At 37.0% G+C, this 25,082-nt stretch overlaps 1 protein-coding gene across 1 annotated transcript in view; it reads left to right on the forward strand.

Annotated features, from left to right (window-relative positions):
* The first annotated feature begins 3,500 nt into the window (after positions 1-3,500).
* TTC27 (tetratricopeptide repeat domain 27) overlaps positions 3,501-25,082 on the forward strand; it is a 128,765-nt gene continuing 107,183 nt past the window's right edge. Inside the window, exons 1-6 of the mRNA XM_021544091.2 lie at positions 3,501-3,732; positions 6,472-6,649; positions 11,998-12,127; positions 19,536-19,676; positions 22,381-22,483; positions 24,767-24,931. Coding sequence (XP_021399766.1) covers positions 3,645-3,732; positions 6,472-6,649; positions 11,998-12,127; positions 19,536-19,676; positions 22,381-22,483; positions 24,767-24,931 — 805 coding nt within the window. The 5' untranslated portion in view covers positions 3,501-3,644. The remainder of the gene's footprint in view (positions 3,733-6,471; positions 6,650-11,997; positions 12,128-19,535; positions 19,677-22,380; positions 22,484-24,766; positions 24,932-25,082) is intronic.

Here is a 25,082-nt window from a genome sequence, read left to right on the forward strand (position 1 = left end):
GCCTTAACATTTGGTTCTTTTAAGTTCTATTCTCCTGTGATTATAATTCTATCACACTGCAAAGCTATGCTGAATTTTGTTTTACACAAATTTAAACTGAGATGGCAAAAAGCTCTTCTCTGACATACAGGCCACAACACTCCCAATCACTAAATACCTCCTCATCCAAAATACACATTTCGGAGAAGAGTAGAAAATACAGGAGTAAAGAGATTAAAATTATCATATGTAGTTTAAATAAAATATTCTGTTTCCTGTGTGATGTAGTGTGACTGGAACCAATTTTGTTTGGCTTTCTTTCTCCAGCCTATCAAAGAGAATCCAATTAATGAGAGCCATTCAATATTTTTTATATCTAATTTTAAATCCTTCTCTCTTTTTGAAGCTAGCAAAGGGAGAAAATATTGCTGTATTAAAAAAAATAAAAAAATAATAAAATAATGCTTCTGTATGAACTCATATAAGGCATTAACTACTTTGCAAATGTCTACTTGGACAGATATGACATGCTTATTTAATGAAAGAGCAATTTCTGAATTCTTTTGTTGAACAGTAAATTTAATTATTTCTATGTAAGCTTTGGTTTCTTCATCTGAAAACTCACAGATGTTACGTAGTTGAAACAGAGCAAATTTCTTCTAACTAACTAAGTAACAATTAATTCTTAAAAGATCAGATTAGATATGTTCTGAACAGAGCAACATTTGCAAAATGGTCAGCAAATTCTTATTCATGGACATCAGGAATGACAACAGATTTTCTGTTAAATGGCTACATTTTAGAAAAACTAATCTATTACAAGTGGGAAGACTGCACCTCAAATATTAAAGCTGTATTTTACAGACAGAGTATTTATTGGAGACCTACTTCCTCTTTTTCTACTCATCTCCTCATCCTGGATACCATACAAAAAGAGATACAGTAATATTAATACATAGTATATTCCAAATGATTAATGAAATTATTGTCAGCTTCTAGAAGAGTTGCCACAATGCCAGAGAAGAGCTGTCCAGGGTTATTTGCAACTGGCCATGTTCTTCATTTTACATTTCCAAAGAATGGTTTGAATCTCTCTTCCTGTGGTGCAGTGGCCTACACTAACTGTTAGTACTTCATAAAGTTGTGAAGAAGAGAAGAATTCCCTAGCCTCTATTATTTTAGCACATTTGAAATGTAGCTTTTTTACCTCCACTTCAGTGATTTTGTTCTTTGGGGTTCAGTGAAGCAAGAGTGTAAGTTGGCCAAGTGCTCAGAGAGACTCGAGGGATGCAGAGCTGCTTGGTGAGTGCACTGAAGCAACCTCAGTGCACGCCAAGCATCATGTCCCTGCCTGTGTAACTAAGGTATTGTAACCTTAAATATGATGAATCACAGAGACCAACTGGTTAGTGTGATGTAACTTGACTGAACTGACAGAGACAAGGCAAGAAAAACTGATACAATTCCCAAATATGAGCCTTGCATCTCCCTTACTCTCTCACCAGGTGCATCAAATGTGCTCCAGAATTGCAGAAGTTTGGTTGCGCAGTCATGCAAATTTTCATCCTGGTATACCAATGAGCTAGTTTTTCTTTGACAATTCCTCCCCTTTCCCCACTCCTCAAACAACAAATCTATTCCTGCTCAAAAATAGCACACAACACAATTGCTTCTCTCCCCAGCAGTACCAGAGACCTGGCACCCAGAATTCAGGATCAGTTTAAAAACCATGTAACAGCAGCTTTTACAAACAGCAGCTCACTGTGTCACTTAAAATGTCATAATAAAAAAATCTATGCTAATATTAATTGTTTGAAGCTTAATTTTTTCTTTTCTTTACAGTAAGCAGTGTTTTTTTTGTAGTCCGTAAGGAGATTGTCTGTTTCAAAAGGCTTTAGGAAAAAAACCTGCAGAAGATAAATACTGCATCAACACAGCAGCACAGGTATCTTGTAAGGTGATATTAAATGCACTAATTCAGATACCACAGTAGCACATTTCATATGGATAATTTTCTCACACTCTCAGAAAAAAAATTAAAGATTAAGGTTATTCTCTGAAAACTGTTGTGTCAGAAACTTTTATAATGTACTTCCTGCTTAGAAACAATAAGCAGCACTATGCTAAAATTTTGAATCTGCACTACACAGCACTGCAAAGACTTTCTTCCCCTTGAGCCATCTGGCAGAAGCTGTCCTTAGATGCAAAGAAAGCATGTTGATTGTTCTTTGAGAAATAAATGTATACTCTTCAAATAGTTTAGGGAAACAAACTTAAGCAGCAGATTTCAGTAAGTCTGTGGCAACTAACAAACACCCCAAACCATCTTTTACATCAGCAGTAACAATCTGCCCAGTACCAGGGAGGAGTGCACTAATTCCTGCCAGAGGTACTCCTGCCCACATACCTGCTGCAGCTTCCAGATATTTCTAGATGCTCCCAGACCTGAACTGTAGGGGTGAAACTCCACACGCTGGGGTAACTGGCAGAGGTGAGGAAGACAGCAAAACATGCCTTCTTTTTACTGAGGAATTATACTTAGCAACTATTTATTCACAGAAAATGTTACTTTACTGGTTTTCCCTGAAAATAAAAAGCACAAAATCTCATAATAGGAATTTTAATAATATCAAGCTTGTGTTTGGACAGGTGCTGAAATCAACATTGGGATAAACCAAAGCACGATCCTGATCTGCCTGCCCTGAGCGCTGGGCACCTCAGCCTGCACCTGCCCAGGATCACAGAGGATTCTCCACAGAGGATGTATAGATATGTATAGATATCTGAAGGGAGGTGTGGGTCTCAGATTCAGTCAAAGAGAGAAGCGGAGAGTTTCTAGCCAGGCAGAAGCCTGGGAAAGAGCTGGGGAAGAATGTAAATAATTCTTTATCTCTCTTGTTATTCACATTGTTTATAGTTAAATTCTATCACTATGTGTCAAGCACTCTGCACCAATGGTGTAGGTTGTTTTCACTTCAGAACCAATGGATTTGGTCCTTGCGGAGCTCTGTATAAAAGAGTGGTGCATTTGAATAAACCAGAGTTTTACTCTCAGCAGCCTTCTGAGTCAGTCTTCTCATTCCCGTCCTGCCTCGACAGTGACAGGGAGGGTGTCAAGAGGATGGAGCCAAGCTCTGCTCAGTGGGGTCAAGCAATGGGACAGGAGACAATGGGCAGAAACACAGGAAGTTCCAGCTCAATGTAAGGAAGAACTTCTTTACTCTGGGTCTGATTGAGCACTGGAACAAATTCCCCAGAAAAGCTGTGGAGTCTCCCCCACTGGAGGTATTCCAGAACCATCTGGATGTATTCCTGTGCCATGTGCTCTGGGATGACCCTGCTGGAGCAGGGAGGCTGGACAACAGAGTTTGGACCAGCTGACCCACCGCGTTCCCTTCCAACCTGGCCCCTCTGGCGATTCTCCCCAGGGCACCGCCCAGGCAGTGCTCGCGCCCCGCCCCGCCCCGCTCCCTCACGGTCTGTTCCCGGGTCAGCGCCGCCCTCAGCGGTGGGCTGGGGCCCGCGCGCCCTCCCGGCGTGCCCCGCGCCGCTGTCATGGCGGCTCCCTGCGGCCGCTGGCCGCGCATGGGCTGAGGGCTGTTGCGGGCGGCACGCGAGCCTCTGTGGGAGCGAGCGCGGCGGTGGCGGGCCCGGGCGGCGGGGCTATGCTGGCCCTGGAGCACGCCCTGCTCAGGGGCTTCCTCAGCGCCGCCCAGTCCCTGGAGTGGAAGCAGGGCGAAGTTACGGCCGCAGGTGAGGGGAGCTCCCGGCCCGGCGCGGGGAAGGTGTCCGCTTCTTGTGCGTGTCCGGAGCCACCGGACTGGACCGGGGCCGCGGCTGGCGGCTCCCTGCTCCCGCGGGTGTTTTCACCTCCGGCGCCCTGTCAGATCCTCGCCGAGCTCCCGGGGCCTCCTGCCCGCGCGGGCTGCTCAGGCTGGAGGAGCGGGAGCGGCGCTGCCGGCAGGGCTGAGGCGGCCGCAGCGGCGGGGCCCCCGCAGGGTTCCCTCGGCCGCTGTCGGTGCCGGTATGGCGGACGCCGCGCCGGCCGCCTGATCTTGCACTCGGGAAGCCTTTAAGCACGGGGCTCCCTCCGGCTGCCTCTCGAGTGAAAGGCTGCCTGCCTGCTGGAACTTGGCAGTGGGGCGGAACGCGCTAAAACGTGGGAAGGAAGAGTCTGGCACGAGCTGCCTTTTCTATATTTATCAGTTACTCGGTCACTGTTGCTTGAGGGATAAATGGAAAAGTCTCTTGAGGGCACTTGGTTAGACCCAGTTTTCTTGCAGGGGAGCTCAGCAGCTCTTAAAATGTAACTTTTGTCATGTAAAGGTACTTCCATGTTTCAAGCAGACTAGTTTTTGACATGTTTCAAGTCATGTGCCGTATTGTATGTAGTATATTGAAAATCTCATTTATCCCTACCTAACTTACAGATTTTTGGAAAAGAGCCATACAGAGCTAACCAGGTCTTATTTCGGTATGTGACTTTTCGTTTGGCCTTAATCATTGTACTGTCCAGGAATGGCAGCTGATGTGACTGATATCTGTCACATCTGTCTTTTCAGCAAGGGTTGGGCATGATCTTTACCACATAGAGTTTTTCTGATTGCTTTTTTTTTTGCCATATTGTTTGTTAGCTTTGGTTTGTTTTGAGGTGCTTTCAGTAGTGTGCTGCTATAAAATGTGGGGAAAACTTGAAGAAAGGCATTTTGCAATAGAAATAGAAAATAGTGGGTTTTGTGATGATTCTTAGTCATCATTTACATGGGCCCTTCCTATTGATGATCCTGAATATAAATTTAAAAGCTGTGACCTTGAATTTATATAGTGTCCTATAAAAAGCTACACACATAATCAAAAACAGATTTTATGTGCTTACAGTTATGTTACTGGAAAGAGAAGAACCTCAATATTCCTCATTCATCATCACATGTCCTCACAGCCCATAGTTATTCTACAAACTACAGCAGTCCCTGTCTGGCAACTATAACCCAATACAAAGAAGTTGTCATTTGGTGAGAGAAAGTCTCTCCAAAGAATAGATTGGAAAAGTCTCTTGTTATTTCTATTCTCTGTGAGGGTGTGATGTCAACAGCTCTGCTGAACCACTGGTGTACTTTTATATATGTCCTTCTAGGTATAGCTTAAAGTGTTTTTTAAATAATGCACAGCACATGTTATCTCTTATACCATTCAATAGCTCATTGTGGAGAACAGAAGTAAACTTTGGTCAACAGCGTGGTGCAGAGATTTTAGAATGAATGAGTCTCTGTCACCCATTCCTACAGAGTCATCCATTGCTGGTATTGAAGGTGGTTCTGCTGTCTGTGTTCCTGTATGTCTAAAATTTAAATACTTGTTTAGCTGGATGACTTTGGGGTTGGTATTCATATCAGTTCTTTGCACAGCTGCTGCTTGTGTGGATCCACAGTGGTGACAGTGTTAAATTGATTACCTTGGCTGCTGATTTTAGTGCAGCTACTGAGTGCAGGGAGCTGCAATCCCCAGCTGGAATCACAGATTGATAGTGAGGCGCTTAGCTTGTGTAGACCTCTGCATTACCTCAGCTGCACCATCACCAACACCTGTATCATCTGGTCAGAAACCAGTTAGTGTGTTTGCATGAGTTGTAGCCACAGCTGCAGGATAGGGAGATAATGGTTTTGCTCAAGAACAGCAGGTTTTAACATGGCCAGATTTTTCCAACAACTGCTGTATTGATTGCACAGTAGCATATCTGAAGATAGCTTCTGTGAATATAGTTGTAACCTGCATCAAGAACTTGATGGGTCTGAAGCTTCTTAGAAATATATAGCATTTCTTGGCTTCACTTCGTCTTGAAATCAGGCTTAAGAAATAGTCATGGGTCTAAATCCACCTTAGTAATTACCCTTAAGAATTTGCTCCATGTGCAAGCTTTTCATTGAGGTAGTAGAGTTAAAATAGGAAGTAATTCTTTTGTAAAGATAAAATCTCATTGCCCATTGTGTGTGGGTATTCTAAGCATGTAAATGAAGGACTGAGCAGTTTCTGAAGTTGTATATAACACTGAATTCTGCAAATATTGAATCATTTTTTGTTACATTTCCCCTAAGTAGATTCTCTGGTCTGTGAAATTACTGTCTTATCTATAGGACTTTACTGTTCATTTAAAATGTTTTGAAGGAAGAACATCCTGCTGTTATAACTGAAGTGTTTTAAAAGGCCATCCATTTATTTTTCCTGAAATTTCAGTGCAAGTTTTTGTTTTACATTCATCTGGTCGATTGTGTTTCACTGTAACTTTAATACAAATTATTTTGAATTAAGTGACACCTGCTAGTGATGCTCTTGTGTTTCAGTGCAACTGCACTTTCACTGCAGTGTAAATGAAAATATATTCTTTAGAAGGGGAGTGGTATATATTTTCACCTGAATAGGTTTAATAGGTCTTGAAAGACAAAATTGTTTGGAAGTTGACACTGATTTCAGTCTTGTTTTCTTTTTCTCTTCCAGAAAGTGGATCATTGTTGCAATTGATGCTTGATGGGAAATATGAGGCAATATTTTCACATTCAGCCATTCAGAATGTTTTCAGTGCATCTTCTGTGACAGAGGAGAACATGGACACTTACTTGGAGAAACAGATTCTAGCATACCTGGATTGTTCTGCAGAGGTTGATAGCGTGGAAAGGTGGAAATTGTTATTTGTTATATGCAAGTTTAATAGAGGCTATGTTTGGTTTTTACAAAAGGCATTTAAAAAATGTAGAATTTTTATAGGGCCTTCAAAATCTTTGTACTGATAGGAAAGCAGAAAACAAATTTCTTGTGTTATTTCCCTTGCTCCCTTGTGCATCTCTTTGTTACTGTCCAGTGAAAGAAACAATGATGTTGTGATACAGGGGTTTGTTGAAGACATTAGCTTTACCTCAGAAAGCTCTGGTATAAAGTCACACATGTAAATTCATTTGGCCATATATCATCAAACAATTAGCAATTTTCTCTCTGAAATGTTGTATTACATTTATGTGGCTGCTTGAAGTACTGTGTAATGTTACTGTCCAAGCAATGGCTGTATTTCTAAGTCTAACCTATAATGAGGTTGTTCTGCTCTTCTAATGTAAAAAGGCGTACAGTGTTACTCATGGGTGCTGTTCATCAATTAATTATTTTCTTCCCAAGACCTCCTCTGATAGAGTCTCTCTTAATTGTACTGTATGTGCTGATTGTTGCTGTTAAGGAGTATGAATTTACTGTTGACAGTTTGCTGTGTTAAATTATGAACAGGCTGAAATCTGACATGCTAGGCATAGTAGAAGCAGAAAGCTATGTGAGTTTTGTGTGTATATATATTGGTATTTTAAAAGGTAAAAAAGTTTCACCAAAAGATAAGAGAAGATAAAGATTAAAAACTAAAAGAGGAAGGTAGTTGTTACCTGTTAGTGTTGGCAGAGTCCAAATACGTGTGTTTTGGTATGACTCGCATGAACCTAAGAGTTTTTACTAAAATATCAGGGAAAAAAAATTAGTTGGCATGTTGGAAAAACTGAGCTGAGATTTGTTCATGATCATAGTGTGTCAAAAACTTGTCTTCTGATGTGGTGCACAATACAATGCACTCCTGTGTTCTGAGTTAGCATTCAGAGGTTTTTCCCATGCATGTTTTTTGCTAGGTGTTTCTTGTTTTTTTCCCCTTACTTTACTGTGCTGTTACTGTTAAATATTAGCTGGATAAATTTTTCAATATTTCTAGATTCTATCACCTTGCGGTAGTTTGAATAATGTGACAAGGAAATAAAAATCATTCAGGACTTGAAACAGACTCAGTCCTGATCTTAATTATTGCTTCAAATATGTGTTGCTGTCTTTTTAAGCCATTAAGTTTCTTGAATGGAATGGCAATCTATACCAGTGGAACTTTATATGTATCCTGTTATAGTGCTCTCCTAATGCAGACAACAAAGGAATTTGTTCCTTGGCTGCTCACGCTCCAGCTCTATGGTCTTTGTAGTTTTTCTTTTTTGCTCTGCAGCTCTGGGCTGTATTAGAAGCCCCCTTACCAGAATATATGGAGGCAGATCTCCAGTATTGAGCATTTCAGAAGCAGAGAGAGGATTTTCTGCTCAAAATTATAGCCTGAAGTTTTATTCAAATTGTAGGCAAAGGGTCTTCAAAACCTATCAGTATCTGCCAGAAACAGTTTTGTTGGTAGCATCCAAGTGAGTTTTTCAAGCTCCATTAGCAATAATTTAAGAAGTTTTGGGGATGAAGGATGTTAGTTGTGGCTTTCTCCTATACAAAAACTTCTACTGAAGTTTCTTGTCTGAAAGACAGATAATTTCCTGTTTTAGGTAGGTGCTGCACAGCACTTTGACCAGTACTATCTTGGTCTACAATGACTTTCTGGGTTAAAATGTGTCACATAATTATTTTTCCTACCTGCCGACCCTATGTCCTGTGAAGGCCTTATGGGAGGAACCTATGTAACCTTTGCATCCAGGCTTTCCATTGCTTATGATAAAACTGGGGGGTTCTATATTTTTTAATGCCTAAAATGTTGTTTTCTTTTTCCACTGAGTTATTCAAAGGGAGTGCAGCAAACTTCTTAAGTTCTAGCCCAGAAAATTCAATAAGACACTGATTTTCTTGTGACTTTCTGTAGATGGGATAAGTAAAAATAATTTTTTTTTCTTGAACTGAAAGTTATAATTCTGGATATTTAAAAACACAGGAGTTGAATTCAATTGGGAAGAGAAAGTTGGATAATGTGAGTCTTATTCTTTTTTGTGCAATACAAACAATTTAAAGTATGGTTTTGTAATATTTTAAAAGAACTCTTAAGGAGTTCTTTTTCTGAAGCTAAAACTGAGCAGCTTGAGGGCAAAACAGCTCAAAATTTGGATCTAGATGGTAATTTCTTTGGACAAGTACTCTGTAACTTTTTCCACTTTCAAATCCGTGGTTCTGTAACAAAAATGATTTAATGGCATTTTAAAAATTGGTGCAACTTTTCTATCCTTTTAACTGATTGTCTTCTTTCCCCTGTCCCAGACACATTTTCACTATGGCACTTTAAGCCTTTATGTCCTAAAAATTAAGCATTCCTTATAATAAATGTGTTGAATAGGATATTTTTTGTTTTACTCTTTTCCTGCTATCGTTGCTTACTTGAATGCTTAAAAGCGATTTTCTATGGAAAATGTAACTTTTGGCTTTATTTTAATCAGCAAAATTTGGAGGCTGGAGCAATAGGATATGTGTTAACCATGCAGAGAGGGAATGCCTTTTTTTTTTTTTTTTTTTTTTTTTTTTCCTTCCTGAGCTCCATAAGAAGGTGTATTCTTTGCCTGATGTACATTTTGTTCAAAAGACTGGAAGGAAATAGTGTGCAGGTTCCAAAATCTAAAGGAACAAGGAAATGAGCTCTGACACTGTTTTTTTTGAGTGTGTATTTACTACTTCTACCTTATTCAACACATAAATGAATACCAAACTTGGTGGAAGAAGTTCATACAATAAAGCTTGTTATGATTTCCCAAACTGAACACTGAATGGTATTCTCATGGAACATCTGATGGTTGGTTAACTGGTGTGCTGTTTGTAATAAAAACTGAAAATGAAGAAATTTTTGCTGTTTCTGCAGCTTGCTTTGATGTACATGAATTAACAAAATAGCAAAATTAGACACTGAATAGTTTTGGCTACTCTTGTGCAATTTCTGGTATTGCTAAAAAGAACAGAAACTTGTAACTTCTTAAGCAGAACCTGAATATTGAATATTTTTTATTTTATTTTGTTTGTAAATTCTAGCATTATATGCACATCATTTTTTTAAAATACAATTGCTCTGTTCATTATTTTTGAGGAGCATTTGATACAGCAATATGGATATTAAGCATGTGATTCTGCATCATGAAGAACGATTAGACTTGGTGTAAACAGTGTTTAAAAAAAGGCAGCAAAACACCCATTCACACAGAGAAAGGAAAAATGAGGTGAATGTATACAGACATATATCTAAGGATAAATGCAAAATAAATTATGTAGATCACCATAGCAAGGGGGACATTCGCAGCAGTCTCTGTATTGCTTTTCAGGCAGCCTTTTGGAGGTGAGCATCTACAGGTCTGCATTGTAAATTGAAGGGCAGTCAGGGAGACAGAATGCATTTTCTTGGAAAAAAATAGGGGATAGGCAATGGAGATCAGCATTTACAGGGATTACAGCTTGAAATTGGTTGTCTGATACAGAGTGAGTGATAAGGAGACTAGGAGTTGGTTATGAATCTGAAAATGTGAAAAAAAAAAATCAGTGATGACAAACAATGGAAAAACAGTATCCCAGCCAAAGTAATAGATTTTTTTATCAGTTGTTCCAGAGGCATTCTGCATGAATAAAACTGTCTCTCTTCAAGCAAGTTTGCTTTCCAGATAAATATCAGTAATGTTAAAATAGATAAATAAATAGTTACTAATAATTTACAGTATAAATTATAAAATAATGAAAATTATCTTCAAAAGACCATATAATAATATGATTCAATAGAATTACAGTTCAGGGATGGTTGATTCTTCTGTGTTACCTTTCAGAAACTTTGAAGTATAATTTCTCATGGGAGAAAAATTAGGAAATTTATACCTATGTAGATATTTCATGTGTAGTGGTAATAATTTAGTATACAATAATTGTTAGTGCTTTGTGTTCTTGAGTTATTTGGAAGTTTAATGGTGATCTTGGTTATGTATTCATATATTCGTATTTCGTAGCAGATAGTTACTGGCTGAATAATGACAGCCAGTAAGTGTTACCTTGTCTTGTTCAACAAGAGCTCATTATGCCAGTCCTTGTTCTCTAACTCCCCTAAAAGATGGTTATGGTTTTTTGTTGTTTTTTTTTTTTAATTTTCAATTAAATGTTCCCCACCCCTTTTTCCTATTGTTCTGCATCTTTTGTTGCATTCTTGCCCACCAGCTGCTTGTTTGTGTGCAGGTTTTCTATTTTGCTTTGGTTTTTAGGGGGTTGTACAACACTTTATTTTTTTGTTTCAATTGGAGGGCTCTTACATCTCTAAGTTTCTGTTTTCTGATACAAAAAGAGAGGACTGTGTTTTTCTGTTTCAGTTATGCTCCTTAACATTCCAGTGTTTATATCAAACCTGCACAGTTAAAATGCTAACTTTTTGTAGTTAGGCCCATTTTCTATGTGTTAGGGCCTTTGTCAATAAGGTTCTGAGCCATTAAGGTATCATAAAACAAACAAGAAGTTTGTATATAAATCTTAAAATTCTACACCTGTTAAACTATTACATTCTGACAGATTGTGCCCTGCCTTCTGCAGATGACATAGATTATTTGCTAAAGAAGTTATAGTAATGTAAAATGAGCTTAGTCTTGTAGATAAAGAAATTTTTGCCATACCTAGTTGGTATGGCAAAGAAAACAAAGTCTTTTAATTTCATCTTTCAATAAATTACTATTATTTAAAACAAAGGCCATGGCAAATAATATATTATTTATTTCCAGAGTATCTGAATGACCTTGGAGGGAGTATTCTGAATTTTTGATTTAATTTAATTTTTTTATTAGAAGGAGTGAAAATAAACAGTTATGTCAAAAGAAAAATAAACTTCCTCTTTTGGAACATAGACTATTGCAGTATATTTTCTGTGAAAGTGTTGATGTAGATATTCTTAGATGTATCATAAGAAACTATAACAACCATGCAATGTGCTAATACTGGATTATTTGCATCCTTTGCAAGTCTTCTGATCTCTTATAGTTGTGTACAGCGTTAAATTGTGAAATATATAAACTCCACCTCTAAGATGTTTGGCATTAGTTGCAACCTTTATAAACAAACACGTTTGGAGGACTTTGAGTTTCCTCTGTGCATTCTTGAATATTCCATTCATTGTACCATCCTCACAGGAGGGTGATTTTTTTTTTTTTAAGCTGAGGGTTTTGAGCTAGCACAAAATTTAATCAGCTCTTAAGTGAACATGTAATATGTTGCTAATTGCTGTTCTTATCTATATTGCAGGCAGAGGCTGATATTTCTGCTTGGTGTGGGGAGCTTGCAGCTCTTCGTTCAAAGCAATTGGACTGGGCCTCCTGTTCAGTTAAAGCTTCAGGATCTTTTGCCAGCTGCATTGTTACAGAAATTCTGTGAGGTTGGTTTGGATTTTAATAAGCTGTCCTTTTATTGTCACTGCTTTTCACAAGTAACCTTAACACTGTGTCAGTGAAGGCACATCTGCAAGGTGGGGTGCTAGAATGAGTTTCCATAATCATCAATGCTACTAGCTGCTATTGCAGCATCTTCACTTATATCAGCAGTGTCCTAGAAATAGTTACTGTTTCTCTACATAAGATATTTCCTGCTGGAAATGTTGAGTTTGGATGGAGAAGATACCTTTAATATAGGCATTTACTTAAAAGGCATTTGCAATAAATAAATTTATTTATGTGTTTATTTTGGGACACAGCTGGATCGAAGAAAAATGTTTATAAATGGCTTTTAAATTTCCCCTCCTTAAGGGAAGGTAGAAGTTGCATATCTTGCAAATAGCAGAGTATTTGGCAGATGGTAACAGTAGATTTAGATGCTCAGTATCCTGTTAGGCTCCTGAATGCCAAGTGAGTTGAGAAATGCTAATTTATATAGAGCTTTTGGAAGCAGAAGGGAATGTAGGAGATGAAACTATCAGTTTTATTTATTTTGTCATCATTTTATCTAGATTACTAATCAACACCTTGTCTTCTTTTAGTGGAGTGTGTGTGTTGTTCATCATGGCTATACCACAGTTCAGACTCTCCTCACATGGGGCTTTAGCACAGCTTCTTGATTTTTCTCTTGGGGTTAAAGCTTCAGAATACTGACTATTGCAGTGTGTCAGTGAAGAACGTATCAGTAGTCTCTGTTAATGCAAAATCAAGTTTGAATTTAGAATTTCGGTAAGAATAGGGTATGGACCATGAGCAATGTAAGTACTGTAAACTGTGAAATGAGAGGAAGTTGGAGTATATGAAAAGTTTCACGTAAACTGTTGGCTCTGCTGACTTACTGTGGCTTGTTTTCCATAATTCATAAAGTCTTGCACTTAGGTTCATTTGCAAGATTGTATTTCTAAAGAACTGTTCAGATACAGTATTGCTCCTGGTTTTTAAAACAGATGCTTTAGGGCTGGCACAGTATGTATAGATAGGCTTATTTTTTGCATGATTTTTGATACTTGAAATTCAAATCTCATCTTCTGATGACTAAATCGGTAGCAGTGGAAACCAAGTGTTCTAAACCTTTTAGGATGTGAATTGAGCAAAAATTTTGAAGTGTGCTACCTCTGAAGGGAAAAGTATTTCCTTTTGCCTTTATATGTAGTAAAAATAATAAAATCTAATTTAATTGTTTCTCTTTATAATTTGTTAATAATGTTTAATGTTATAATATTGAAATATTCTTACAGATTTTGGTTCTGTTTACTGGATAACTCTATATTCTATGTTAGTGTGTATGCATAGGTTGCAGTCTAATGCAGTCTGTAGCCCAAGATGATGCTCATAGGATTGCATCTGACAGAATTCAGAGACCTAGAAAATACAGTCTTCATAATTTCTATTAACCATTTCTTAGAATCATAAAATGTTTTGGTTTGGACGGGGCTTTAAAGACCATCCAGTTCCAAGCCCCTGGCAATGGACAGGGACACCTTCCACTAGACCAGTTCCATCCAGCCTGGTCCCCCTTTCTTGTAGGCCCCCTTCAGGTACTGGAAGACCAGAATCAGGTCACCCCAAATCCTTCTGTTTTCCAGGCAATTTCATTTAATGTCTGGAAGAATGAGATACTAATTCCCTGTTGATTAAGGAAATAAATGATCTCCTGTTTGGTTTCTGTTATATTTCTGCAGTGGCTGGGAATGTGATGCTTTGAAATGCATTTGCTTGTGCAGGGGTGGTATTGCAGAAATTAAACTGGCAAGAGATTATAAAGGAGAAGAGACTTTATTTTTAATGAGGGCTCCATCAGTCTTCCATATTGCTTCAAGGTTTAGCTATTTATGCATTCAGGCAGATGTTTACCTTTATTACTGGTATCTGTATTGTCTTCTAACATGTTAATGTTTTTTTTTCCAAGAGAACTACGCACACACATGCTAAAATATAATATCCAGTTCTCTTCTTTATTAAAAGTCCTAATTAAAAAGGTTTTGAATTATATTTTGAATTATCTTCATGTAGTTTTCATTCCAAGTATTCTTAGTATATGAACACTCTGTGAAAATGAACATCTCAATAGTGACATTTTTGTGTTTCCTTTAATCCAGCTTTCCTCTCATGTATATGCAGATATTCAACAAACGTGGGTTAAAGATGGAACTCATAACTTTCTCTGTCTGTTGTAACCTTCCATATTCTGTCATCAAGACTGATACAATCCCTTTTTAACCAGATCATCCATTTCCCAGGTTTTCAAACTAAAATGATTTTTTTCCCACATCAAGGTTAAAAAATTGTCTTTGTGTTTCTTTTAGTCTGCTCTAAGTAATGTCACCCAATTTCAGCTTTACAATGTCTCATTTATTTCAGGAATATTTTAAAAACTGTTACTGTTATTTTCAGAGCACTTTATTGGATTAGTCTTTATTTCCAGGGTATATAACTGCTGCTGTTTCTATCCTTGGAAAGTTTCACCTCTGGATTAGTGACATAGCTTCATTTTTGCTCCCAGATAACTTCTTTTCTTAGGACCACAGTAAGGTTGAATGAGACTGTAATTAATTTTACTGAAGAATAAATAAAATAGCCTCTTTAAGAGGACTTGCTAGTAAGGGCTTCTTGGATGCCTTCAATGGACAATATTAATGAGTATGTGTCTATTATTTCCCTTTCTTCAAATTCAGTCCAGCCTTCTCTCTAAATTATGGTTACATTCCTGTACTCTATTAAGATTTTATTTTATGTCCTGCAGAACTCACTTGTGATTTTCAGAGTCCACACAAAAGTAGCATTTTATTTATTAGATGTATTTTGGTTTTCTAAAGTAACTGTGAGACTTTACTGCACCACTTAATAGTCTGGCTGATACTAATGCTGCATTTTTTTAATGATTCAATGTGGTAAAGGAAGATTAAAAAGTACTGAATTCTAGTTAAAATGGATTAGCAGTTCTTGTTTTGAGCCTGTTGGGGCTAGACTAAAGCATTATTAGTGAGCTCAGTGCTTAAAATAAGTGGGTTACAGTAATAGGCTCCTTGTGTCTTAAAAGAGTTGTCACTGTCTCTGCATGTAAGGGAATAAAAGATACAAAACTGTTGAAGTTGGAGCATATTTATTCTGCCTTAGGTTTCAGAGCTTCTGTGTATTACCTCATAGAGTTGAGATTACTATTTTTAGTGGATGAAATGGAAAAGAATGTGTAGTAGTACTAATGAAGACCACTGATGATTAAGAACATTGAGAGGACAAGCTGCTTGCTGCTTTATTTGATGTCTGATTTCATATCACAAGTAGAATATATCTGGTAATAGTGAGAAGCTCCATCTGGAAGATCTCAATCTCTTAATTTATAATGCATGTAAACAACTGGTAGGAGTCCTCCAATTGTGTCTATCAACAGTTCCTGCTCTTCTTTTTGTAGCTTCCGGGTTGATCCCAAAGAATAAGTTTTGCAATACGTTTGAGTAATTTTTTTCCATGTGTTTTTATTACTGTTTCTTGTATGCATTATTTGATTCTTTTGCTGGAAGAGACTGAAATAGTGCCACACTTTGTTGGCATCTATAGCTATGTTCAGAATTAATATAAAAACACCCATGTACTATGTCTCAAATCCAGTATGATTCCTTGGTCTTGTTTTATTCAATCTGTTGTGAATTCCTTTTTCAGGCCCGGATGCTTGGCTTCTATTAGCATGCACTAGCTAGGAAGAAAAACGTCTGTGCTTGACCAGCAAGATATAGGCTTTGAAAATTATGCAGATTTCTCCCTCTTGTGGGGAATGTAAGGATGGATGATAAAGGCTAAATCCAGAGGCAGAGTCTTGTAAGCAAAGATAGTCTGCTAAAGTAGCCTACAGTCTTGCCCTGCATTCCCTTGGTATGAATATAAATCAGAAGGGGGAATCTTAATGCAGTCACTTGAAAAATACCCCCTTAAATAGCAGAGCAAAGTCACCCTCATAGGGTTTATGAACAAGAGCTTTCATAACCAAAATATTTATTTGACATGTAGTGCTCTCGGGCTGATTTCCTTGCACCTCTCCATGATTATCTTTAGTCTGGACCTCAGCTTTCCATAGGTTACCCGTTAGTGATTTGGCTTGTGAAACTGGAGACAGCCTCCTGTGTAAATCTTGCCTCCTTTTCAGCAGTTGAAGAGAAAAGCAGTTATGAATGAAAGTAGTATTTCCATTGCCTTCCAGTCTAAAGAGTGAATTCTATTTTCAAGGACCAAACGTTTGGCAGGTAATCTCTGTTAATGTGGAAGGTATCACCTTAGCTTTGCTAAATGACAAATTGTTGTGCAGTAGTCTTTGTATTTTTGAAAATATGAGAAGTCCAGTATATATGGCTTATATATCCACATACTGCAGCTTCCTGATCCGATAATTTGTTTGTCTACATCCCATCTTTGCTTCTATTTAATCAAGTCTTCCTGAGCCTTTAGCCTGGCTTTGTCTACTTCTTTATGTCTGCACTTGCCTTTTTATATATAGGGGAAGGATCCCCAAGACAGAAAGAGCTGATGAAATGTTACAAAGGCCACAGTGGTTCCCAATATAGAAGTAAAAACATGTTGAATGCTCACTTTGCTTCTAGTCACTATCATTAGCAAGAAAAGAACATTAATTCCCTAAAGTAGAATTCTCCTACACTCTATTTTTAGAGCTATTGAATGTGAATGGCAGGAGGTTTGTTTTGATTTTTAGCTTTACTCAGGTGGCTCCAGTTGTGCTGGGTAATACTTTTGAAATACTGTGAAAATTGGAATATGCAGGAGTACTGTCCAGCTTGCATTTGATTTAGGGCATTAGTAGTAGTAACTTAAAAGTAGCCATTAAGTTACGGTTTGGAAGTTGAATAGAGAAACAGCTGTGCTTCAGAGATTAAAAAATATGGATCTAGAGTTGAATTGAGCTTAATTTGTGTCTATTTTGTGTGTTAATTTTTGATGGTCAAACAGAACCACTTGCAAGTCCAGCAGAAGATGGATGACTACTCCAGTGATTTCTCTCCATATGTTATAAAGTAATTATCTAGTATATGTTTCTGTGTTTTAAGAACATTAGTCCTGAATAAAATAATTATACTTTGTGATGTCAAGTTTGATGAAGAGTAGAAAGACTCAAAAAAACCCCCCAGGTTTGCTAGGTAAGGAGCATTATATTAGCAAGTCTTGGGTTGTGGCTATTTTGAGATACATGAAATTTTGGAACTAAAAGATAGGTTCAACACATTATATATTTAGGTTTTTAAGCGCAAGAACACAAGCTCAGAGTTTCTTTTTGCTCTTAGCCAATGTTTTAGAGGTTTTGGTGGACTCCTAGTCTTCACTTTGCAGTCCTTGGAGCCATAACACTTTAAACATCTACTTTTTACTTATAGCTGTTCTCTCACCTTAAAGACTACCTCAGGGCAGTGAATTGGCATGGATAATGCAGCCTTAGAGCCTAGGCTGGAAAAATGAATATTGTTTAGACTTTCTCAGCAAAAGGTAACGGATGTCTGCTTTTCTGGACGGGATTTGTTTCATGAAAAAGGACATGGATTTGTTAAAATAGAAGATAGCAGTTCTTTGGCTCTGGGATTGTCAGCTTATTTTCAAGGTATTAATATGTCATCAACTTTCCCTTCTTCCTCCCTCATTCTTTGTCAGTTTTACATTAGCAGGACTGACTTTTGTGGTGAAAGGACTTGAAATGTGAATTTGAGATTAGTTTATTACTACAGTTCTTAAACAAGTCCAGATAACTCTAGCGTTGCAAGACTTGTTTTGAAAAAGGTTTTATAACTAATGTCCTTTGTTTACCCCTTGGGTATTTTAAGTGCGGTAAATTTTGATTGCAGAAAGAATCAAAAACATGCAGATAGGAAAAAAGTTTGCATTAAACTGAAAACTGTATTGAGTGTCCCGCTATGTGTGTGTGTGTGTGTTTGAAAAATTTAATCTTTAGAAATATTGATCGATGAATTTCCCCTCTCAAAATTACAGATCTTGATAAGGTTTTTCCTTTCTGAATGGCCAGAGGTGCAACAGATCTGGTATATTTCCAGTTGGCAGTTTCTTTCCTTTATTCTCAAGTGGTTGTGATCATCATTTTCCACAGTGGGATTGAAATGACTGCAGTGATGCCATACAGGAATTCATTCCCCTTTGTCCCAAATCATTGTCTACAAAGTAAAAGTATTTTCAATGCTAATGCAAGCTAAAAAAACCCCATAGTAAATCAGTATAAACTTAACAGAAGAAACTTAAAGTTTACTCTGCTACTAAAAAGTCATGTTGGAGATTCATAAAGCTTAACAATTTTTGTCTTCACTATAACCTGTTGATACAGGTATTGGAAAAAGGTTTGAAATAACTCAGGAATTACATTATATGTTTAGTTTAAAAAGCTGAAATATGATTCAAGTAACTTATACCTTGGTTGTGTAGATTGATTCAGAATCTTTCTCAGGCAAGTGACTTCAATGCAAGCAGTCATTTAACCTTCTGTTCTGCTTTCTCCTTTCCATTCCCCTTTCCTGCCCCTTTTATACCAACTGAAAAGTAAAGCCCTACTTTTTTGTTCATTAAGGAAATCTGTCATATGAGAAGCAGGAATAGACTGATAAATTGACATCTCCCTGAGCCTTTAAACTGCTTAAATGCTTTCATTGCATTAAAAGGGAGGGTAGAATAGGTGACTGTAGGATGCCAATCACCACTGAGAGAGTCCCTGGAGAGCTACCTTAGGGCCATTAAGTGAAAGAGTTACTGTAGAGAACATCATACAGGAATGCATCCAAAGCAGAGAGAGGTTTATCAGACAAAGGGAATAAGAGCTCTCATATTGCTGCTCTGATGCCACTCCAACAGGAAACTTCCTTCTGGGAAAAGAAAATGATAACACATACTGACAACACTGCAGGAATATCTAGTGTGTTTCAGTGCTGTAGGATTAATTTAATTATAAAATTGTTACGTTTTGGTGATTACAAAGTGAATGGCATGGATTTACCAAACATTTCTCCTTAGATCACAGGAGTGATTATATTACTGGAATGTGTTTGGGATTAGTTGTCTGGATGACACGTGCATTTCAGGTGGGAGGAAATCAGTGTCCTGCAGATCATGTTGATGTCATGTATCAGGACAGCAAGAAACAGTGCAGAATTTACCATGATTTGGTAAAAGGTTGAGACTCCTAGAGAGAGTTTTTGGTTTTGTTTTGGTTTAGCTTTTTGGGGTTTTTTTATGTTCTGAGAGACATTTTTCCCTAAATACTTTAATAGGTTTTTTTTCCTGTTCTATATGATGTTATTTTTTAATCAGCTTAAGTTTCCTGAAACTTGTCTTTTTTTTTTTTCCTTCTTTTAGCCAAAAATGCTGCATGCAACTATTCTGAAGATGCTGGTTCTAGATGGTGAATCAGTCTATACCTTGACTTCTCATCCTATTTTGCTGCTTATAGCCAGGATAATCCTTGTGAATTCAAGACACAAACTCTCATCTCTCCAGGTAAGAAGTATGTGACTGATGACTATGACTACCCGCTACTTACTCCTTAATTGGTTCTCTCATTGTTTTCTTCATACCTCATTGAATTATTCTGACTTCTATTTATTTTCCTGTAGCTCTGAGGCTCTTCCCTCTAAGAAACAATTAGGACAAAGTGATTGCAATTAATCACAAATATCTTCTTCTTAAAGATAAGCTATTTACTCACTGTCTTCTCCAAAAGAGAGGAAAGGTGTCTTCATTAGCTGGAAAAAATTAGAAAATTTAATACAACTAACTTTATCCAGACACATACTTCGTGATATTATTAGTCAGGGGGTAAGCTGGGAATGACCAATAATGCAGCTTACATGTCCTATACCCTTTTTAACAAGCTTTTGGATACCGTTAACTATTACTGTATGAATTCTAACTCTAAATCTCTGTTGTGTATGTGTGTTAAAAACAAGCAGACATGATGAAGCACCTCTTAGAGGGTCTGTAGCTCTCTTGTAGTTTGGCAGCAGCCTGGTTGGTAGCAGGGCTCTCTGGAAGTGGGGGACTTTTAACAGCAACTTCTTGTTATTGAATTCCAGTTGAACAGAATTTGGCTAGAGATCAAAATGCCACATGGCCTGTCTTTATGCTTGGCTGACAACATCCGTTTCCAGCTGGGTCTTTGTATGAGTGATGAATTAAACTGTGTGGGAGATGTTGGCTGTACTGCATTTCTGGAAGCCAAGTTCTCCCATCGTTTTCCTTCTTATTCACAGATGAGTGCTGTTGAATTTCAGCAACTGGGTCAGTCAGAGAAACAGAAAATCTACCTGGTATAGAAAATTCCCCTGATGCCTCCTCTAAGAATGACAAAATGGGGAAATTTATTCTACAAGGTTGAGATTCAATTATTTTTATCTACATTAAATTTGAATAGTAGTTCAAAGGCAACAGCTGATAGGACATACTTTAATCAACGGGTTGGTGTAACAGTTAAAGCTTGCCCTTCTTTTTCAGCTTTATTCAAAGGTGGCCTCGCAATACTTTTGCTGCTTTAACTGTAGTGCACATAAATTTAAAACAGGGTAAAAGGCTTCAAAATGTATTACCTAAAGCATTAATAAAGCCCTATATGTTATTTTGCATGTAAGAGTAAATGCTTAAAATAATCTGCTAATTTTCAATTTGACTCTCAAAAAACATTGCCAATAAAATATTGTACTCAGCTCCAGCTGGCTTATCTGAAATTTTAAAAATATATTCTTACTGATTCTATAATTTCTAAATGGTAAGCATAAGGTCTCAGGACATTGTATCATTAAAATGGATGCTCTGTTGTGTGGGAAAATTAGTACTTCATTGTATAAAGCTAAACTCAAGTAATTTGAAACTTGTTACTTAAATTGCCTTTAGGTTTCTAAATAAATGATGAAATGTTGGGATCTGACTTCTTTCACAAAGCATGTTTGTGTGCTTTACTCTGATAGCTTGATATCAAAAGTCGTCTTTCATTGCTCTTGGAAATAGATGCTATTACTCTTTTTGATAGTTCCTTTCTAGGGACATTAGAATCAGCTCCATGTAATTAGCTTAGATGTTTGCGCTTGAATACTGCACAACTCTTAGGTCAGTCTGAGGCATACCTGCATAAAAAGTTCAGAAGATGGGTGCTTCTGAAGCAATGAAACATCTTTCATAGAAAATGATTGGTGTGCTTGCATCACCAGAATAATAGCTCATTAGAGCCTCTGTAGAGGTGTGCTTTACATTCACAGATTATAATCTTTAGTATAATTTTGAGACTAGGGTATTAAAATTCATTTATCCATGCATTTTCTCCTGTTGCAACTAGAGAAGATGTTAAGAGACTGTAGGGAATTTATGCTTTGTGCACACAGCTTTCTAAACTCAGGTATTTCCTGGGCTGTAGTTCAACTCTGCCTGTTGTAGAGTGATTGCTTAGTTCAGTAACATCTTTGCCCTTCTGAAGTTCAACATACAGACATTAGGAATTTCAATTGTGGTTGTAATGTATTCTCAAGAGCAATTCTGCTCCTCTTCTGCCTCTTTCAGGCTCCTTTATGCTGCCACTTGAAGAAATAAAAAAAGGTCAAACAACAGGAAAAAATGTATAGAAGGATGATAGTGAATTATCAGAAATACTGACGGGCTTCCGTATAAAGAGTAACTAAATAGTTTAGGACTCTTCAGGCTGGAAGATTGCTGAAGAATGAGATCATGGCTTTCTACTAAAATAATCTAAGTACCACAAAAGAAGATAATTAGGAAACAGCTGGATTTGGGTTTTTGGTTTTATTTGGGTGCTTTTCTGTATACAAGAGTTAGGAGTTATGAAATCAAAGTAGCAAGTGGCTGCTCCAAAATAAATGCATACATCTATTCCTTATTTTTGCTGTTACAGCATTTCTTACCAGATGGTGGTACTAAAGATTTGCAGGGTTCAAAGAGCAGTTAGATAAATTAATAGAGGGAAAAATCCATCAAACCCTTGAAGCACTTTTGAACTGCTTGGATATGTTCCTCTTTATGCTAGTTTATGGGGTTTTTTTTTAATAAAACAGTTATTTTAGACAGGTTTGTATTTTTTAGAAACTAGAATTGAATAGATGACAAAATCTGTATTTTAAAACCACTTTCCTTTTTTTTCTTTTGTTTTCTTTAAGGTCTATAATTGTTATGAACTTGAAGTATCTATATTTTCTTTCAGAGTTTACCTTGGTGGACTCTAAGATGTATAAATATTCACCAACAGTTGTTGGAGGAGAGATCACCTGAGCTCTTTACTCTTGCCCAGGCCTGTATAAAACAAGGTATATTTCTACTTACTTGTTTTATTGGCTTGCAGCATCTCTTTTAAGTTATCATAGGGAGGGGAGTTTATAGTCATAACTGTTAAAATGCTTATCAGGCACTCATGTAACTGCAATGAGTGGAGGGGGAACAGAATTTCACTTAAGTTGGCATGGACTTGTAAGGCACATGCTGTTTTTCAGCCTCAAAGATGAAAATGTGATTGTAGACAAAGGTTTTTTGACAGTGACTAGTTTTGAGAGTTTTGGATATGGTTCTCACTTATAGATGATATAAACCACACCTGATTATTTAGCGAGTTTCTTTCTGGTAGATTTTGCTGTCTGTTTATTTTCTCAGTGAGGCCATCTGGTATTTCAAACAAGTGCCTTAATATTCCATAGAATAAATACTTTTAAACCTTTTATTGTCTTTGAGTAGGGCTTGAATAACCCACTTGCTTGTCTATATCAAGTTCTCAAGAAAACTGTGTTATTTACTAGAGAAAAAGACCTTCAAATTCAGGAGAAATTATGTTTTTCTCAAGTGTTAGATCAGTATCATCACCTGAATAGAAGACAGCTGCAAGGATTCCCTGCTATTCTGAAGCAGCTATTATGCAAAACCAATGGGACTTGGTGCAGTTTCCGATCGCTTTGGCCATGTGCCAAACATGGTATGGGGTTTCAGAAGGATGTCATAAATTTGAGACATCAGTGCCACATACTACATCAGTACTAGTAACGATGTGAAACTTTCCTCAAAGGTCCTTGAAGTCTCAAAGTGCTTAAACCACTGTGCTTAAGCACTGTGAGTAAATGGGGTTTAGGCAGTGGGAAGACTGTTTCTCAGTGTGCCATTTGAGTTCATCCTATGGCTTTAGCACAAGTAATCTTGTATTCAGCTCATTGAAACTTGCTAGCTGTGGAAAATCTAGTTGTAATGCACGATTAAACACAATAACCTAACTTTTTTTCCCCTTTGAAATTATATTGTGTCACTCCATTCAAAAGTTGCATTTTTGTGTGATTTCCACTTGGACCTGCATACCCAGTATTTTGTAGGCTTGGAGTAATATTTTTAAGTTTCTAGTTTGTGGATTTTTAAAAAGAATTTTTAAATCTCATCTTTGAAAAAGTTGTTACTAGGCAGGATTTTTCTATGCAAATTTTGATTTAGTGAATTTAAAAAGCTGTGTAAAAACTGTATTCAGACTTGGCAGCTTTCTGTATTAAGTGAAAGGTTTTGAGGATTAACAAGTACTAACAAAAAAAAAAACCTGCCTAGGAGATTTAAACAGTAAAATCTGTTTATGCAAGATTTGACTGCCAATCTCTAAATTTAAAAATAATCAAAAAATTCAGAGAAAATGTTTTAAAAAATCTTTGATAATGCTCTTTTTTATAGCAAGACTTTTTAACACCATTAATAAAGATTATTTGAAAAATTAAGCATCCATTGAGAAACAGAGCCTCAGTGCTATAACCAGGTAACCAGTTCTTTTTAAGTATTGTGATGCTGTAAGCTTTTTTGGAATTCTTATTATCTAAATATTTTTACAAAATGCAGAAATAAAGCAGGAAGCAAAAACCCACTTCCATTTAAGACTAAGTGGCATGAATAATTTTCAACTTAATGGTCTGTATTTGCAGGAATATTGTCTTGTAACTTACTGTACTTTGGTAGAACTTGAATATATAAGAAATACAATACAAATGCTTTTATGCTGGATGAAAAAACGTCATGTCTTCTTTCCTAAAGACTTCAGATCTGTTCACAAAAGTACTTTCTCCAGTTCAGATGGAGAACATGATCTTTATCACTCAGGAAGTCAATAATTATTAAAAATCAACTAAACAAAAACTCAACACACAAACAAAAAGCAACCAAACCAAAAATGTCTTATGAAACCTAAGGTACCATTCAATGCTCAATCTGCTGTTGAAACTTTAATTTGAAGCTTTCTACTTAAGGGGTGGGTATTAGCTCAATATTTTGTTCTTATGTTCTTTAGAAGGCCCAATACAATTAGAGTTGTTTATTTTCTGCAGAAGTGATATTTCCCAGTTCAGCTTTGCTGTTGAATATAAGCAAAAATTGAACTTTTCTTTTTTTCTGGTAATAATCCTTAGATATATAACTTGAAAAATGCTTTAAATCACACATCTTCTATACACTGTCAGTGAATTTTTAAATGTGTGAAGGTGTAAAGAGCAACAGACTTTCTCTCATGGTATATTAAATGTATTTTTAAAATATCATTCTCCTGAACTGCATTCTCATCTCTGTTTCTTAATTTGCAGTCACAGAAGCAGAAGATTTGTTCACAGATGGTGAAAGCTGGCACTTAGCAGTTCAGTTCCATCTTGAGTCTGCCTACACGTTTTTGTTTTACTATGAATATAAAAAAGCTAAATACTGTTTCAATATGGCTAAAGACATAACAAAACTGCAGATTAACCTTACAGGTAAGGTTTACTTTGCTTGTAAAGTCTAAGAGGATGATTGGTTGGATCAAACTAACTTACAGCTTGTTGGGATTTTTTTGTGACAGGAATAAATAACTGTACTTTGAAAAAGCTTGATGTTTAACAGGTAGGTCTTACCTAGTATTGCTTG

The sequence above is a fragment of the Lonchura striata genome, chromosome 3, assembly GCF_046129695.1.
Source record: "Lonchura striata isolate bLonStr1 chromosome 3, bLonStr1.mat, whole genome shotgun sequence".
Classification (NCBI taxonomy): Eukaryota; Metazoa; Chordata; class Aves; order Passeriformes; family Estrildidae; genus Lonchura; species Lonchura striata.